This window comes from Drosophila elegans, unplaced genomic scaffold, assembly GCF_018152505.1.
Source record: "Drosophila elegans isolate 14027-0461.03 unplaced genomic scaffold, ASM1815250v1 contig_149, whole genome shotgun sequence".
Taxonomy (NCBI): Eukaryota; Metazoa; Arthropoda; class Insecta; order Diptera; family Drosophilidae; genus Drosophila; species Drosophila elegans.
Window position 1 is genome coordinate 13,164,236 of NW_024545513.1, and position 18,671 is coordinate 13,182,906.

The 18,671-nt window shown below is 42.4% G+C and overlaps 2 protein-coding genes across 7 annotated transcripts; one reads left to right on the top strand and one right to left on the bottom strand.

Annotated features, from left to right (window-relative positions):
* Window positions 1-235: 235 nt before the first annotated feature.
* LOC108140891 (ubiquitin carboxyl-terminal hydrolase Usp2) lies at window positions 236-15,903 on the top strand. Of its 6 annotated transcripts, none has more exons than XM_017263925.2 (11): window positions 236-321; window positions 2,154-2,269; window positions 2,338-2,999; window positions 6,284-7,243; window positions 10,862-11,078; window positions 11,942-12,088; window positions 12,148-12,361; window positions 12,488-12,810; window positions 13,229-13,378; window positions 13,446-13,524; window positions 14,050-15,903. In XM_017263925.2, the coding sequence occupies exons 3-11, from the start codon at window positions 2,484-2,486 to the stop codon at window positions 14,120-14,122; spliced, it is 2,679 nt and encodes an 892-aa protein (XP_017119414.1). In that variant the 5' UTR covers window positions 236-321; window positions 2,154-2,269; window positions 2,338-2,483; the 3' UTR covers window positions 14,123-15,903. The 6 variants fall into 6 exon arrangements, with proteins under 6 accessions (XP_017119414.1, XP_017119416.1, XP_017119415.1 ...); XM_017263926.2 differs by lacking the exon at window positions 236-321 and adding an exon at window positions 401-419; XM_041708160.1 differs by lacking the exon at window positions 236-321 and adding an exon at window positions 411-477.
* Window positions 15,904-16,583: 680 nt separating this feature from the next.
* On the bottom strand, window positions 16,584-18,352 carry LOC108140939 (uncharacterized protein C18orf19 homolog A). The gene is made up of 3 exons (XM_017264008.1): window positions 17,690-18,352; window positions 17,485-17,630; window positions 16,584-17,413 (listed from the first exon to the last, which is right to left on the bottom strand). Exons 1-3 carry the CDS (start codon window positions 18,112-18,114, stop codon window positions 17,262-17,264), a joined length of 723 nt encoding a protein of 240 aa, XP_017119497.1. The 5' UTR covers window positions 18,115-18,352; the 3' UTR covers window positions 16,584-17,261.
* Between the last annotated feature and the right edge of the window lie 319 nt (window positions 18,353-18,671).

The following is an 18,671-nucleotide window of genomic DNA, read 5'->3' on the forward strand; positions in this document are numbered from 1 at the left end:
TAGTAGATAAAAGCCATTTCTTAAAAGTTCAGATAATCATTCAACAACATAGCAATAAAGTAAAATAGTAGCCGAAAACAGGTCTTCTTAAAGATTATATTTTGTAACGGCATAATTGAATTTTATGTTAGGAAACGACGAATATTAGGCAGCGCTGCGGCAGAGGTATAACAGAGTAGAGATGGGAAAACATCGATGTTGCCCCGCCAAACATCGATGACTCGATGTTGGCATCGATGTTTATGCACCTGTTCCAGCTCTAGTGCTGGTGCTTTCGCCGTGCGGTCACACTGGCCAAAATAAAAAAATTCCGATTAAAAAGTGAGTGCTGTGCTGTGATGAAAATTGCCTTAAATCGGCCGAAAAAAAAATATTTTTCGATGTGAAACGAGGCTGGCGCCTGGTTGACATCGAAATTTGTAGGCGAACGAATTAGAAACGGTTTTTTCGGCCGCGCGACCTCGTTTGCCTCGTGATGTTCGTTTTGCGGTCAAATTTTCTTCCCTTTCCCCCGCTCGTTTATATTTCAGTGGGATTTCATACATAAATTTTTTTTTTCTATTAGCCGATTTTTGAAAAAATTCACAAAAGCCGTCGTCGTCGTCGTCACTTTTCCACTTTCCATTTTGAGAAAGATATTTCACTTTGCGTAATTCGTACGCTGGCCGTCGTGTGTTTGTGTGTGTATGACTGTGTCGCCAATAGTGCTATCTTGCTCGCCCGCATGCTCTTGTCGCCGTTTTACTACTACTCCTCTCTCTCCCCCTCTCCCTCTCACATTTCACTGTCAAACATGCGCGCGTGTGTTTGTGTGCGCCTTTTATAAATAGAATTTCATTTCGTTTCGTTTTTATATTTTGTTGTTGGTTTTATCATAATTATTTCGATTTTTGACGTGCTTGGGATGTATGAATTTTTTATCCAAAGAAAGCTATTAAAACGTGGTAACCGTGGAAAAAGTTCAGCTGCACCTGTGTTGAGTGTGTGTTAGTGTGTGAACTTGAAGAATTTCATTTAGTTTTGTTAAGTGCGTGTGTGTGTGTGAATGGGTTGTAGTTGTAGTATTTTATGAACGAAAGATCGATTCGTGATAGTGTGGCCATTTTATAATAGTTAAGCCTACCGCCACCCACACAAGCACAAACATGTATGGAAAAAGCAACGGTTTTCTCGTAGGGGAACGCAGACTGCCTGGCGGCACACACATACTTAACTTCATTTTTAGTGTTACCGCATAAGGCCAACCACCCCCACCCCTCTGTTGCTGTTGTTGTTATGACAAACTTGAAAAACTTTTTTCTATTTATTATTATTTTGCAATTGTAAACAAGTGACGCAGCCAGCTGATAGGTTTCCATTTTCCGCCTAACTGTTTATTATTCTCAGGGGCAAAGTGAAGGCCGAAACTGCCCGAGATGTAAAATAAAACAAGCAACTACAACTCTTCTTAGTGTTCTCAACGCTTAATTAATTGATTATTGAGCTTGTGTGTGTGCGAGTGCGAGTGCTGCGTCGGCAAAAAAAAATCAATCCAGTGGAAGGGATGAGGAAGAGCAAGAGTTCCCCTCGATAAAGACTCGTATTATCCTTGGAATCCCCCAGAATTTAAGATAACCTTGCATTTCATAGCCTTCACTTCACCACTAATGTGTATGTAAATAACGCTTAAAAGTGGAAGGCCTTGAAATGTATTTCCATTATTCAAAGCATAAAAGGAAACTATCTTAAATGATTGCCAAACAGCTGTTTAGCGTAACTGCTTTATTTTAAACAATTTTCATTTAAATATTTAAAACTTAAGTTTAAACTTTTTGAAAAGTCTTAAATACCTAAATTTAATTTGGTGAATCATACAAATTATTATAAATATCGTATCCAAAATATTAAATTTTTATAAAAATACATATACATTTATTTATTTAAAACTGTGCTGTGTGAAAAACTGTAATTTCACGAATGTGCGCCTAAATGTGTTTTTATTTTTGAAACCATTAATAGAGAATAGATAGCTTTGTATTTATTTAGGCTAGTTGTTGTATAGGTTTTCAACTGAAAAAAATCAATTTTAAAGGCCATTGTAATTATACTATACAGGAATATACAGATGTTATCACTAGATAAACTAATGTTTCTTTAACTGTTTTTCTTTCCAGTTTTGCTTACAGCTTTAGCAGCAACAAGAACGGGTCTTAGATGTAGCACATAAGCAGCAATTAAGTTTAACACTAAACTAAAATAATTCAATGATAATGTAAATAAGGCGACGCAGGTGGGTAAAGATATATTAAGAAAATTAAATTTGACATTAATGCAACTGAAATTGCCCAAATTGTATAGCACGACGAAACATAGAGGAAACGGTAGCGAGAACAACAGGAACCAGCCGCTCAGCAATACCGAAGTGCTGCATTAAGAACTAATTAAGGACACTCTCGACTTCATCCAGAACCTGGGGTTAGATCACTGCCGCTGCTGCCACTAATATGCGTGTAATTGCGCCGCGTAGATCGTCAACGTCAGCGGCGGGCAGCGGCAGTCTCTACGGCACATCGTCGGCCGGCACCAGCGGCAACGCCACCAGCGGTAGCTCCATCAGCCACCACATCAGCAGCTCCAGTAGCACCACCACCGGCAGTGGTGGGGTGGACCGCTCCAGCGGAGGCGCCACCACGAACGGTTATTCCCGCTACTCAAGCAGCTACGATCGCGGCAGCAGCCTGTCCAAGTGGCTGCCCACCTCGACAGGTGGCTCCAACTCGACGTCGGGCTACGGCAGCAGCTACTATCCCAGCTCGTATTCGACGTACTCCGCCAGCAGCGGCTCCTCCTCCAGCCCCTCGTATGCGCCGCGCTCCAGCCTGCAAAGGAGCAGCGTTGGGTCCACCTCGTCGTCGTCGTATCTGAGCGGCGGTTCCGGCACCAGTTCGTCCGCCTATCGCACCACCTCTTCGTATCTGAGCGGCTCCAGCTATGATTCACCTACGTACAGCCGATACGGAGTAAGTTTTGCAACTATCTCTACAGATTTACCTTGATTTACGATACACCCATCCAAAATTGCGGTCGATTACTCTTAAGTTTGGTGGCTGATCTCTCGGTTTTCAGTTATATTTCTATACGATTAAGAATCCTGTATGCTGGGCCCTTGGTATAACTCTACTCACCGCTACCCAATCCCCCGAAAACATCATGCGTTACGTATCTGCATATTTGAAGAAGTCACCTTTCATTTAAAAGGTCTCCATCGTCTATGTACAGTAAAAGCTCGCTAAATTGGTGTGAAGGAATTTAACTAGTAGTAGGACTGAATTGGACTGGAATTAGATATTTTTTAATTTATGTTTTATGTAGAATTTTGTATGTTGTATTACCAATATTAAGATCTTTTAATGCTGCTTGTTATATGCAGACTTACTTCCTTTAAGGAACTCAACATTCGCATCAAACATGTGAAAAACCTTAATTTCCTTAAAATATATTACAAAAATAAACAGATTATTGAGCTCACATGAAAGTTTTATAAATATGTGAAATTCTACTTTCCGGAGGATAAAAAGCTGGGCTTACCGGAGTCACTTAAAATCCTTCACCCAATTAAAGAGCTTCAATTGGCATCTCCATCGTAATGCGTATATCTGTATTGTCAGTTATAAGCAGCTCCAATATTCCATCAGTTGGTAACCCGCTTTCGGTTATTTGCATTCGATCCCAAGAATAAAACCCCACAACAGACTACATTCACTCATGGCTCATGGTTCATGCGACCACGCCCCGATTTGTGGTGATCCCTTTCCCGTCCCAAAAACTTCACCTCGCCCCACTTTGAAACCCGGTCAAAATACTCCCTATTTTCCCGCCTCGTTTTGTGTTATTTTGGACCTTTTGATTGAACTTAGATTATTTAATTTTGGCATTTTCGTTTTGCTGATTCTTTCGTTTGTGTTTCTGTTTGTGTTGTATTTTGTCATTGCAACAACGATACACAAACCATTCAACTTAAAGCACCCACCCACCCATGCACACCCACATGAATGAAGACAAACACTCACGCACTAGGCAAATAGGCAAACATCGTGTGTATGTAGTTAAACAGAGGGACAATGCCGCATTTTATACCTGCGATAACGGACACCGCTACTGTGATCGCTCTTTAATTCAAACTTGCGCGGATTCAACAAGCTTTTTAAAGTAAAATCTACTTTTTCAAAAATATTAATTTGATAATTAGCATAAAGGAACGCTATTTTAAAGTCTCTTGACTATCTATGTTTATATATTTTTATGGATAATTTTCAAATTTCTCTGCAATCCAATTTTATTGGTCTGGTAAACCGCTCAGTTAAAAGCGCCATCTGCTGGTAAATTTGAAAAACATACATAAAGTCATATTTATCTGCTGGCGTTAACTTTATTAAACTTGTAATATCCCTTGACAGAGCTCCCCGATTTGTGTTTTACGCCATCACCAGAATCAGCTTGTTTACTTTCCGATTTTCAATATCTCAACGTATTTGAGATCTCGACGCTCATATAGACAAAAATCACTAGATTAAGGCGGCTTATGATCAATAATAACCATTTTTTTAGCAGGGATATAAAGGGGATGGTTTATGATCCGATTTATAAATTCGACTTGATCAAGATGTCGATTCTGAACAATCCGTGGTGCTTCAGAAATCTTGTCCAATCATATTTGGTTTTAATTGTTTTGGCAAAGAGTTACAGGCGGAGCTCTTACCCTAGGTATTCTTTATAAAGTAGTTTTCACTGTAGACCCATTGAAATGTATACAAACATAGCCAGATGCGTCATTGCCCAGGCACATTTGCAGTCACATCCACATTCACAGTCACATTCATATTCACAGTCACAGTCACCGTTAAATTCACAGTCACATCCCAGGCCACATTCACATTCACACCCATAGTCCCAGGAATGGAATGCGTGCGTATGTGTGAACTGAGCTGAACTGAACCGAGCTGCGAACCACTTGTTGGCACAGATCCAATAACAAATAAGACAACAACCGAGTGACAACAACTAAAACAACAGGAGTGTAGCAACAAAAGGCCACAACACCAACAATTGTGTCATTCTCATCCTCGCTCCCTCTTTAGCCCCCTTGAAAATTCGCAATAAGGTTAATGCAATGGCGCTATCGCTGTCTTTGCTTGCTTGTGCGTATGCGTGTACGGGTGTGCAGGTGTGTGTGTGTGTTGCGTGCCCCCAGAGAACACCACATGTGAAGTTTACTATATTTAATTTTTTTTTTTTTTTTTTGGGGTAAAGGTAAGCAAGAATAAAAAAAAACAATCGGCTTTCCGTCCTCTTGACATTTCACACTTTCAGTCATAACTTTCGGTTAACATCTGTTGTTGTTTTGTTGACAAGAACTCGTAGGTGCGGAAAGTACTATTAGCGCACTAATTACAAGTTTCAAACGCACCATTTACAACGGAAAAGTTCTTTTGAAAAGATCGCTTAGATTTGGAATTTTAATCAAATTCTTAGCACGAGTTAAGTATTTTTAACTGATACTTAAACATCTGGGTTATTTTTTTTTCAATTTAAAACAAAGTTCAAAATTGAAACCAGAAAAGTGACTTTTGTGTAATTTATAATATTTTGATTTTATACATCGAATTTTAATTGTGACAATGTGTGTGATTTAAACAAGTTTAAACTTAGACGTTGGAACAGACCTTTTTTAAATCAAACGATTTATTACAAAATTTTAATTAATACTTTTTTTCTACTGGCTCATCTTTAAATATATTTATGGAAACTATGTTTAGTTTTTAGACGAGGGGACTAAATAAACTGTTGCAACTGTTTTGGGATTAACAGTTACTTTATACAATAAATGAGTTGTAAGTTTTTGTGCGCTAAATCAGATTTTTGGGCAACTGACGACGCATTTCTTGGTCCCCCTCATCTTTGTGATTATTATTTTGTTTAAATCATTTGTTGTTCATTTGTGTACAATCCAGCCATTAACCATATCATTGACGTTTCTTTTCTTTACATTTTGTTTTTGTTGTATACTTTTTGACATTCGAAACATGAACATGAAACATGTTTTACCGTTGCCGTTTACCGTTAAACGTTATCGCCTACCGTTACTCCAAATCAAATCAAATCAAATCAAAAAAACCAAAAAAAATAAATAAACTCCACCATAAATTCATTGACACCTGTAAATGTTTCGCCAAAAAAAAAAAACACTATTCAAAATCGAAAATCCAATCAAACAAAATTGAAAACCGAAAATCGAACATCAAAGTTACCGCGCAAATCGGCTACCAAGATTACAACCAATGGCGAAAGCTTGAGCGGATCGGCCAAGAGGGAGGAATACGGCTTGCGGCGTTCTGGTCAAGATTCCGCCAAGAAGCCACCGATCAGCGGAGGAGGAAGTGGTGGCCACAATAGCAGCGGCGGTATCGGTGGCAGCAGTAGCAGTAGCAATAGCAGTAGCGATGCCAACAAGCGGCTGTCCAGTTCATCCTCATCCCCATCGCTGGCCCGTTTGGTGGCCACCTCCGGACTGGACATGTACGAAAAGTACAGTCCGGCCAACTATAAACCCAACTGTGAACTGTCACGTTCCAGGTCGGGTCATTCTGAGGCGGATCTGGAGAATGCTGGCCAAAAAAAGGAGACGACGCCCACCTGCACGGTGACCCTGGAGCGGCCACGGAGCAGTAGCACTCGCTACAGCCGCCTCTACAGCAACAGCAGCGATGCCGGAGGAGGGGACCCCTCGACCCCGGCATCCACCGGCAGACTGGGTTCCTCCGGCAAGTACTCGATCAACAGCAGCAGCAGCAGCGGCGATGTGCCCACGGCCACCTTTACACTCCGCAGCAATCGCACGCGACGCAGCCAATTGGAGGAGGCAACCACCAAGATCACACAGGCAGAAACAACGGCGGCTCCACCACCACCAACACAACCAGCACCTACACCACCACCACCACCACCACCACCACCTCCTCCAACTCCTCCAACTCCATCTGCATCCACAAACGGCTATAAAACAGGAGGGGAATCGAATGGCGGCGGACTGGAGGCCAAACTGAATGGTCTATCGCTGCTCTCGTCGTCCGCGGCCAAAAGAAATGCCATTTACGAACGAAATCAGGACACCACCGATGATGCAGGTCCCGTTGGCCAGGACAATAATGCGGACAATGCCGATGTGAGCACCTCGGTCACGTTTAAGCTTAACGACGGCAGCAAGGTAAAAACTTTGGCCCGAAGTTAAACGGAGACTAGCAGAGCGCTATGCTCCCCGAAATCGAAAACGATAAACCAAACTAATTGCATGTGCCTCAAACCCGAAATAATTTTTATGGCGTATGCGAAAAAAAAATTAATATGAAACCATTAACCTAACCCAACCAGTCCAATCAACCCCCCAGCATTAACCATTGACCCCCTTTGTACCTCATTTTTGTTCCACCACCACCACCACCACCCCTGTGTGTGTTCGTTAGCCAGCCCAGCAAATGCCGATCATTTAATCAAGTTTACATTTCTATGTATTTTTAGCTAAACTCTTGCAGATTGCGACCCTTCTAACTCAAACTAAAACCAAAAAACTCAAAACTCAAAACTTGAAAAAAAACAAGTCCAACTAAACGCCAGGCTTCTAATACTCCCAACTAAACACAAGTCAAGTCCCCTAAAGAAATCATCTCAAGATCATCATCCAATAACCATTTGCTTAGGATAGTGATTGCGAAGCAGGACAGGATCATCCGATAGTCGAGAATAGTTTACTCCTGGCAGGCGGCGAGAAAACAGGCTGTAACACAACACAAAAATCTCGTATTAACTCGACCTTTAGGCAGGCAACAAAAATAAACGCTAGCGATCCAGAAAACCAAAGAACCAAAGAACCAGAGAACAAGAGAACCATAAAACCACTGTCAGAAAAGGAGCAACTGCAGCAGTGAGTGAAGAGAACGGTGCGGTGACCATCCCGTCGAATGATGTTAGACATTAAGAAGACCAGAGGATTCCATAAGATTCCACAGTCGTCAAAATTGCAGCCAGCAACCGGAGGAGCATCAGTAGTAGCATCGGGAGCATCAGCAGCATCGGGAGCACCAGCATCGGGAGCAAATACCACAGAAGTGCCATTAGCAGGAGGATTAGCTTCTGGAGCAGGCGTAACATCATCATTGTCGGGTCGGGGAACCGCCGCCAGTCTAGTCACTCGCCTGAGAAACCCAGTGCAGGGCAAGCACACATCAGTTCCTGGGACCTCGGTGGCTGTGGGCAAGACTCAAGCCGCCCTGGCGGCAGCCAAATACGGCACAGGCGGCGGAGTAGCAACACAGGTCCGCTCCACGCCGGCGGCGGCAAGCAATCAACCAAGCAGCAATCCGGTACGGGCGGCAAATCAGCGATATTTCCTAGTTTCCAGCTACAAGGATCCCACGTTCCTCAAGGCCGAATGCGAGTTGGCCCATGCCCAGGTGACAGCCACCAAGGGGAAGAGCACGTCGCAGGCACACAGGCGGAGTCGGGCAGGTGAGGATTCGAGGAACAACAACAGCCACAACAGCCACAACAGCCACAACAGCCACAACAACCACAACAACGGTAGCCGGACATCAACGCTGGTTGATATGCGACGCACGCCCATGTTCAATGGCAATCAGCAACAGCAAGCAACCGCCACCAACAACAGCACCACCACCACCATCAACAACACCACCACCACCAGCAACACCAGCAACGGAGTGCCCAAGTACAGTGCCCGCTCCACGACAGCAACTGCAACTGCAATTGCAACTGCAACTGCAACTTCCACGTCTACCAGGAGCTACGGCAAGCTGAAGCCGCTCAACAACAACCAATCGACCGGTGGAGCAGCTATGATGAATGGCCATAACGCCACCAACAACAATAACAGCAGCAGCAGCAGCAGTAACAACCACAACAACGGCGGCAACAACAATATGCTACGTCAGCAACAACAACAGCAACAGCAGCAGCAACAACACGATGATATTAGCTACATAGACAGCGATGAGCCGTCCTTGGCCACTGGTGGCCCAGTTGCAGGAGGTGGAGCAGGAGGTGGAGGAGCTAACAAGGCGAGCATATGCTACTTTAAGCCCATAACGCCGCCACTACCGCTGCGCCACCAGCAGCATCAGCAGCATCAGGAGCCACAGCAGCATCAATCTGGCAGCTCGAAGCCAACCAGCCATCGCTATCCGCGGCCCAAGTCCACCATTATAGCCTCCGCCCATTCGAATTTCGCGGCCAGCTACGAGAAGTTTAGTGGCGGATATAGGCAGACGAATGGCGAGTTGAATCATTCCCCCGAGAGCAGAAACAGCGGCAGCAATGCCCGCCGATATGGCATTGATTCCTTGAGCATTAAGGCCTCCATTGAGAAGTTCAACAACCTGAGTGGACAGAAGAGGCAAACTCCGAGCTCTGGAACGGCGGGAATGGTTGGACCCGGCAGTGTTGCCGATACAACAGGTTCGGGATCGGGATCAGGATCAGGATCGGGAGTCGGCACTAGTCGCAGCCAGCATGCTGCGCAGGCGGGCGGAAGCAGTGGCAATCTGCAGCAGCGCTACAGCAGCGACCTGGACAACATCCGAGTGGCGGCTGGCTACAGTAGTTCCCTGACCAGAGTGGCCTACAGAACGACACCCACAATGAGCAGTGTGGGCACGGCGGTGGCGGCGGCAACATCCGGATTTGGTGGAACCGCCACGGCAGCGGTTTCGCCCATCAACAAGGTGTCGTCGGTGAGAGGTGTCCACAACAGCAGTGTACGGCAGCCAAACGAATGCGATAGCCTGGCCAAAGTCATCACCAAGGTAAACAGCGATGCAGCCACACCTCATGTTGCCAGTGCAACAGCAACACCAGCCACGTCTTCCGTCTCCACAGCCACTGCGACAGCCACAGTCACAGCCACAGTCACAGCCACAGTCACAGCCACAGTCACCGCGACAGTCACAGCCTCAAGCTCCGCCAGTGATAGTGTAAGTCGGTCCTTGGCCAGGTCACCGAATCAGTTCAGTTTAGTTTTATTTACCTTACCGTCTTCATTCCGATTTTCTTCTTATGTACTTATATATTAAGATAAAGATATTTGAAATGCTTGCACTTGGCAAGCGAGCAAGCAACTGAAATTTGTGACAACAATTTTGTAGCTAGAACGTATATTTATTCCATTCATCTTTTGGATTCATCCATCCCGCACACACTATATACTCCTCTGTTATCGTCTGTCGATTGTTTTTGATTTCGCTACTATCAATATGTCGCGCTAAGGCACTCTTACGTTTCGTTTGTTATCGTTATCGTTATCCTTTGCATGCTGGTCTTATATCGCTGTCGCTGTCGCTGTCTCTTCTCACTCTGCTCATCCGCATTATGAAACACACAAAACACCAGTACTAACTTCGACTTTATTGTTATTTTACCTCTTTAATCTCCAACTGTTCGATTGCTAGTTGCTTTAATTAACTTAACTTAACCTTACTTAAATACTAACGATTAATTTAACACCCGAACCGATGGGCAGCTATCGAGATCATCATTGATGGGAAAGTTAGGACTTACTTACATAGAAGTTGTAAATTTTAAATATTTTAGTTATATTTCTTTTAATTTCAAATTTGTTTTCCAAATTTATACTTTCAAGTAATAACATTTGTAAATAAAATGCACAAATATCTAAAACATCTAAGAAGAAGAAAAAAAAGTAGTTAAAATACCTCTCATCACTGGAAATGAATCGATCGGCTGTCATTTGAGTTCGGGATCCTCAAATTAGTCGCAAACGATACTCAAATGTGATATTTTCTCTGTTGTGCAGACGGCAGCGAGAAGCGGCGCTGGGAGCAGCGGCAGTGCCCGAAGCGTCCTGCCGCCCATGACGCCCACGTCGAGTCGCTACTGGGATCGGGATCGGGACAGCGGCACCAGCCGCAACAGCGTCAGCACCTCCTCCACCCTCAACTCATCATCCCTGAAGCACAACTCGGATGATGGCTACAAGAGCGCCTCCTCGTCGCGGGATGAAAAATCCGAAGGTGGGTTCTCCAGAGTACACAATGTACATATGCCTAATACGCTTTATGTCTATCAGCCAATACTTGTTCAAATAAATTAGATTCTATTGATTTCTTAAATCAAGTTTTGAAAGCTTAAATATAAGAGGTTAGATTTCATGAAAAAGTCAGTTGCCAAAATTAAACATGTTTTCTATAAGCATTATATTTTCTATGCATATTGACAAGGCTTTCTAAATATTAAAGCAACTGTAGACAAGTAGTCCTCAAAAAGTAAATTTAAAAAAAATCCAATTCCACGACTATTAGATTTCCGTTACTTGGATAACAAATTTCAAATATTCCCTCAGAAAAAAATCAGGTTATAGCTGGCGCCATCTGCCGGGCAGCACTTCACCTTCCGCTACAGCGACACTATCTTAAGCAGAGCAGCGGCAGAGCACTCATGAACAGTAAAACCACACGCTCATTGCAAATTACTCACACAAATTAGGTGCATTTATTAGAATGTGTTTTACTTTTCTACGATTAAAATATACCCTTTTTACTCTACTAGCAACAAGTATAAAAAGTACTTACCCATTAAAGCAACTGATGAAATATATAGTTTTGTCTTACGTCAATACATTTAATTTCGAAAAGTACACAAAATCAAGTAGCCAGGCTACTTTTAACCACAAACTCTCTTAAAATTCTCAATATAAACTTAAATTAGAAACAAAACATTGAGGATCCGGCGGGGATGGTAGATCCCTTCGTCAGCGAATGCAAGCCCACGCATCCCAATTGGGGAGTAGTGTCCACGGCTGTGCCGTACCCTTAATCGATTGAAATTAATCCGAATTCTCGTTTTGTTTTTTTTTGCATTTTATGCCTATCCACAGGTCTGTGCGGTCTGCGAAACATCGGGAACACTTGCTTCATGAACTCGGTCATCCAGTGCCTGAGCCATACGCAAGAGCTGACCCGCTTCCTGCGCTCGCACCATGGCTCTCGCACATCCTCCACTAAGGATCAGCAGATACTCCACGGTGAGAGTTGTGCTATTTCCATTTGTATTTCTATTTCAATATCCGTTTGCACTATGCAGAATTTGCCAAACTCATCCAGGAGATGTGGACCTCGAATGTGCACACGGTTACGCCCATGGAGCTGAAGCGTGCCTTCTCCACCAAGCACCGCATGTACAGCGACTATAATCAACAGGATGCGCAGGAGTTCCTGCGCTTCTTCCTCGACTCGCTGCACTCGGCCCTCAATTCGGGCGTCAAGGGTGAGACGCTCAACATTGACGATAATCTGAGGTGGGTCTTGCTGTCTTGGTGTCTAGCTGTCTTATATTCAATACAGGGGTGCCCCCCTGATTTAATGACGTTTAACCTGAACCTCAACCGATAAATATATGTACTCATTTACTCAACCCCACGCAGTGACAATAAGAAGGCGGACCTCACCTGGGAGTGGTATACGCGGCACGAGAACTCGCTGGTGCGCGACCTCTTTGTGGGTCAGCTTAAGAGCACATTGAAGTGCACCACCTGCGGCAACACCAGTGTCACCTTCGATCCGTTCTGGGATCTCAGCGTACCGCTGCCATCCTCGTCGCGCTGCAAACTGGAGGCCTGTCTCGACCTCTTTATCCGCGAGGAGGTTCTCGATGGCGACGAGATGCCCACGTGCGCCAAGTGCAAAACGCGGCGGAAATGCACCAAGAGCTTCACCATTCAACGTTTCCCCAAATATCTGGTTATACGTAAGTAGCTTACTCTTTTATTGTCTTTAAAAATGTACGTTTAAGTTGCCTAAGGGGAGAAATAGTACTCTGAACTCTGTGCTAGATCATCCGAAAACAAAAAATCTAAATTATGTCGTTAGATAATCAAGCATTGGGTTTTTCGAAATTTGAATATGTGAATATTTGAACACTAATACACTAGAAATAGTACTAGTGAAATAGCTACAACTTCATATTTGCTCCGATCGACTTGATATTCAGTTGTTTGATCAGATCAGCATCATTGGCATGCAACGAAAAGTCATATTTTTGAAGTATTTCCCCATAAGCAAAGTTTTACCTTCATCTTAAAAGTTAAACAACAGATTATATCTGACTATCTATCAATATACATTAACAATTAAATTAAAACTAATGGAAACATAACCACTTGCAGACCTAAAACGCTTTTCGGAGACGCGCTGGAGCAAGCTGTCGAATATCGTTGAGTTCCCCACATCGGATAGCGAACTCAACATGGGCTCCTATGGGGCCAACTCCAACTCGAATGTGCATTACTCGCTCTACGCGATATCCAATCATATGGGTGAGTTCGGGACCCACCGCTGGAATTAAGTGCCCTATTGATACATACATTCGTATTTAACCGACAGGCTCAACGGCTGGCGGGCACTATGTGGCACTCTGCAAGCATCCCGCCTCCCGCAAGTGGCACGAGTTCAATGATAATATGTATGTATATGTAGCCCCCAAAGTTGCCCCCCCCAACATACTTGCCAAAAATGCCAAAAAAAAAATATTAAGTTAAGTAAGATTTATCAGAAAATTAAAAAGAAAATTCTGTAGTGCTTTTAATCTATGTTTTTTAGGCATTTTATTTTGTGTATTATTATAACTTATTTATTTATTTAATTTATTATTTTGATCGCAACTGTGTCTTAAAATATGTTCATTATTTTTGAAATTTCATATATTTCTTGGTATAAACTAAACTATTTATTGTTTGGTGTGCTAACTTTCCCAAAAGAAAATTCACCAAAAAATCTATTTCTTGCGCTACAACAGTAACTATTCATCTTAAAGCAATATTTTAAATTTAATAGAATTTGGTGCTTAAAAGGATATGTGAGATACATACGTTTATAATTCAGTGGTTTTTTTTTTTTTTTGGCAACTTTTGATAAGCTTCTATAAGGGACCCTTTTTAAAAAAAACATTTTGAAATCTCTTAATTGATATACGTACTTATTTCCTCAGCGTCAGCGATGCCTTGTCCGAAAACCATCTCGTTTCATCCAGTGCCTATATACTTTTCTACGAGCGTGCGTAAGGCCCAATCCGTGCTGTACGGCAACCGTCAAGTGTTGGAGTTAGTTTTGTTTTGCTTTTAAGTAATAAAAGTGGTAGATTGGTTCACATGCAATTTGACGAAGGGTTTCTAAGAGTTTGTTTATTGGTTGATCAGCATTCTTATCCCTCTACTATGTAAATGAAACAACCAACAAACGAACTCTTGAAAACGCTTCATGGAGTTGTATACCAACAAATGTACTTATTGCAAAATAACTTAAGAGCAAAACAACACTTACTCTTAACTCAAAGCAGAAACCAAAACAAAAATGGAGCAAAAGTGCATACAAAACGAGGATAAATGTATATAAAAAAACGAACTTCGATGGCTGAACAAAACAAGAGAAAGAAATGAAAAGAAATGAAAAGAAAATGATATGAAATGAAATGAAAGAGAGAAAGAAAAAGAAACTCCGACGAAAACAATGAATCTGTGCAATAACAATTTTCGGCAAACCAAAAAACCTCAAGCCCCAGGATTAAAACAAGAGATACTAATACTAACTAGTGACAGGATATTCTTTTGTAAGAATACACAATGCAATCAGCGGCAGCAAAGATATAATGTTTCGATAATTCTCTCTTTTTAAGTGTTATTTATTAAAACTGAATTTTCAATTTGCATCGCCCCACTCTACCTGTCTCTTTTTTCGCCTGTCGCTCCATCTCTCTCTCTCTCTCTCTCTAACACGCTATTGGTTTGCCGAAGGATAGTGTCCTCTGGTTGTGTGTAAAGAAAAAAAAAACAAACAAACAAAAACGAAACGAAACGTGGAAAGAGAAAACTAATTATATATTTCAAATTCGTATTTCTTGTGCAATATATTTCATAAAAAAAAATATTAAGAAAAAACAACTGCAATAAATACTTAACTAAAAACGATTAAAACCAAAAAAAAAAAGAAACCGCAATCGCACCACAAAAACCACACTAGCTAAGAGAAACGGCTTTTTAGCAACTAAAAAAAAAAAGAATGTAATATTAATTAATTGATAAATGAGCTACAAATTTAATGAACGGGGGATGCGAAGTGAAGCTGAAATCTGCATTGTGAAAACGTACTTATGATAAATGCTAGTAGTAAAATTTAAAACTTAAAAACGAAGAAACGATCAGCAACAACACCAAAAAAAAACCATTGTTATCCTTTAGCCAAGACACCAATCAACCAACAGAACCATCCAGCCCAGAAAATAAAGGGAAATTCCCCAGATGAGACACCAACCAACCAACACAGTTTTGGGAATTTCCCCAGGGCATAAAAGACCGTTACGAAGTTCGTTTAAAATTTATACAATTTTTTTGTGTTTTTTGTTTGGTTTGCGAAAAGCCACCAAAACTAGTCTCAAAAAAAAAAAAGAAGGAAGAGTTATGTATGAGAGCTACTTAACAAAACACTGTTTTTATTTGTTTGATTTTGTGCGTAATTTGTAGTTTAAGTCGAGCGTTTTTCCACCACCCTCAGCAATCCAACTTATTCTTGCTAAATATATTTTTGTTGCCTACTTTGTTTTTATACCTACATATATAATATATATTATGTAATTTATTTATTTATTGTATTTATGTAAATGCTATATAAAACATACACAGACACCCCCACACAAAAACCTACACTCAGCGAAACACGATGTGTACATAATGTAACTTGTTTCCGGCAGATGCAAAAAAAAAAAACAGCTACAAAAAAATACTACAACCACGCCTACACTGCACCAAAATTTGGATGAAATATTAATAAAAATAAACAAGACACATTATTTATTTATTTGTAAATGAAAAAAATGCGACTTCTATATATTTTTCTGGCTTAACTATTAGTTACAAGTATAATTGTTGGATATTTTACTAACGTTAAAAAGAAAATAAAGAAAAAATTTAAAAAAAACAGCAAGAGAAAAAACTGAAAAATAAAATCGAAAAAAACTAAATTTTGAAATTTGTTTTATTTGTCGCTTCGATATCTTGATCGACCAGGGCTGGAAACAATGCAGAGGTGTTCCAAAAAGGGTGCATATCGCTTCTTAAAAAAGGGTTTTCAGTTTAAATTTTTTTACCTATGTAAAGATTTTTACTTTTTAATAACAAGTTTAGATCATCTTCCTAAATCCCTTATTTGTGTTCATTGTTCTGAGGGTTTATATGCTTAATAAAAAAACAATTTAAATATATTTGTGTTATGAAATCCTTTAACATCAATTTCAATTCATGTGCTTCAAATAAATGCTAGTTTGTTTTTTTTTTAAAAACTACTATTAATCATAAAACAGAATTATTGAAAAATACAATTTAAGCCAACAAATTTAAAAACAACCCAATTTTAATTTTCAAACAACCCGAAAAATATTTAAATCATAATGTTTATGAGAGTATGCAAAGGAATACCTCGTTAATATCGTAGATTTCAATTATAATTCAATTAATAATACAAAACAGTCGATTATTTGTCAACAATTTGGACCCCCGTTCGGGTTACGCCCTTGAACTGAGGCCTCTGCTTCTTTTTATTTGTATTTTAATTTAATAAGAGTTAAGTAATTATTGTTTTGCGACAAGTTTCTCACATTTACAAAATATAACTATAAATAACTACTACTGAACTCCACGTCCTGCGGATCTGTGTTTTGTGTTTCTCGGTTTGTTATGTTTGGTTTTGTTTTGTTTTCTTTTTTATTGACGACATCCAGCGGTTTCGTAACTGCAACAGAAACTTCGGTACGATGTATCTGTATCTGAATCCGTGGATTGGGTGGAATTGTGGGTATTGAAGTGTGGGTCGTGGGTTGTGGGTTGTTTGTTGAGTGTTTGCATCGGCAACTCAGTGCGGCGGCGGCGTTGGCGGCTGCTGCTGCTTTTGTGATCGACTGTGGTTCCGGACAAGAGTTAGGTTCGTTGAGCACCAGTGCCAGCAGGAGCGGCGGCAGTTTAACAAAAAAGACAACAGGTCAACTGCACGCCGCTCGCCGGCGGCCGATCGCTGCTGATCGCCGATCCTTTGGGGCATTGACAATGGCAGCAGCATTGGCGGCGGTTTAGGATCTTGTGACTGTGGCAACGGCAACGGCAACGACACCACCGCCGCAGTGGTGGTGGCGGTGTCCTCGCCCTTGGCCATGGATCATTTACTCTCGTCCTTCTCGGCCTTGTCCGCCTTGGCGCTGGCCCGCGTCGCCTTCTTGTCCTCGTACATTTTAATCAACTCGTTTTTGGTGGGCATGGGTTTGATGTAGCCATGCTGCACCAGGTACTTGATGGACACGGTGGTGCAACCTGCCAACGAGTTGAAATCATTAATATTTACGCTCCGAATTCTAAAGCTAAGTATGCCGCAGTAATCTTACCCAGAGTGAGGGCGTAGCGCAGGGGCGTGGCCACCTTGTAGCAGAGATAGGCGATGGCATAGTGGCCCATATCCGAGCCTTGCACCTTCTCGATGATGTTCTCGCTCAGGTGGACGTACTGCAGCAGAGCGGGCACATCGACGCCACTGCAAAAGAAGCGATTCGTAATCCGGCAGACACCTGCTCATCCAGCGAGTGTACTCACCTCTTGGACAGGTAGTAGAAGCCTCCGAACCAGCCCACCGACGTGAGCACATGCACCGGGATGAGCACGTACCAGTACTGTTTGTACATGTGCTTGAACTTGGCAAACAGACCCATGTTGGCCGCCTCGCCGAAAAGATCAGGCGGCAAAGTGCTACTGGCGGTGGAGGCGGTGGCCTTCGCATCCTTGTCGTCCGGGGGAGCAGCGGCCGCCGCGGGCTGTGCTGACTTGTGGTTGAAGCGATTGAAGCGGGTGGCGATGGAGGCGTTGGACAGGGGCAGGAGTTGACCTCGCCAGGCAGGACTGGGCGGGTTCGTGGTCCTGGGCATCAGCGTCACCAGGCACCTGGAGTGGGCACCTCCAAACAGCCGCAGGGAGCAGGCGGCGAGCAGTCGCTGTCGCGAGAGCAAAGCTACCGTTGCCATTATGGATGCAAGATCGGCCAATCTCCTCCAGAAAACCGATCACAAGTTGCGGTGAGTTGCGCGGGTGCCGTTCCTCGCCAAGGATTCCGGTTGACTCACAGCAGCAGCAGCAGCAGCAGCGGCAGGATACCTCAATAGATTCGGTAGCTTCTCTGGTCGATGATTTCACACGCACATTTCCAGAGCCGGCACAATGCAACCAAAAAATCTCCTGATTTCACCTGGCCTGCTGACGAGTTATCGGCGAAAGTTATCGAAAAAGCACAGCCTGTTGGGTAACAGGGCTAGCGAAAGTTGATTATGTGCTCTTCACACTGACTCTGGTTTAGTCAGCGATCGACACTATTTTGAAACAGAAGATAAGCGATTCTTGTTGTCCGTCAGGCATATTTGGCCAACCAATTTGAATTTTCCCCCCAGTAGATGAACTTATCGTGCTTGTATTAGAATATTGCCGACCGATAGGCGAAACACGCCCTAAATATTCGATGTTTGCCCAAGGCAGACGAACCCCTCAACATAATGATTGAAAAAATAATTGGTTGTGTACAAAGGAA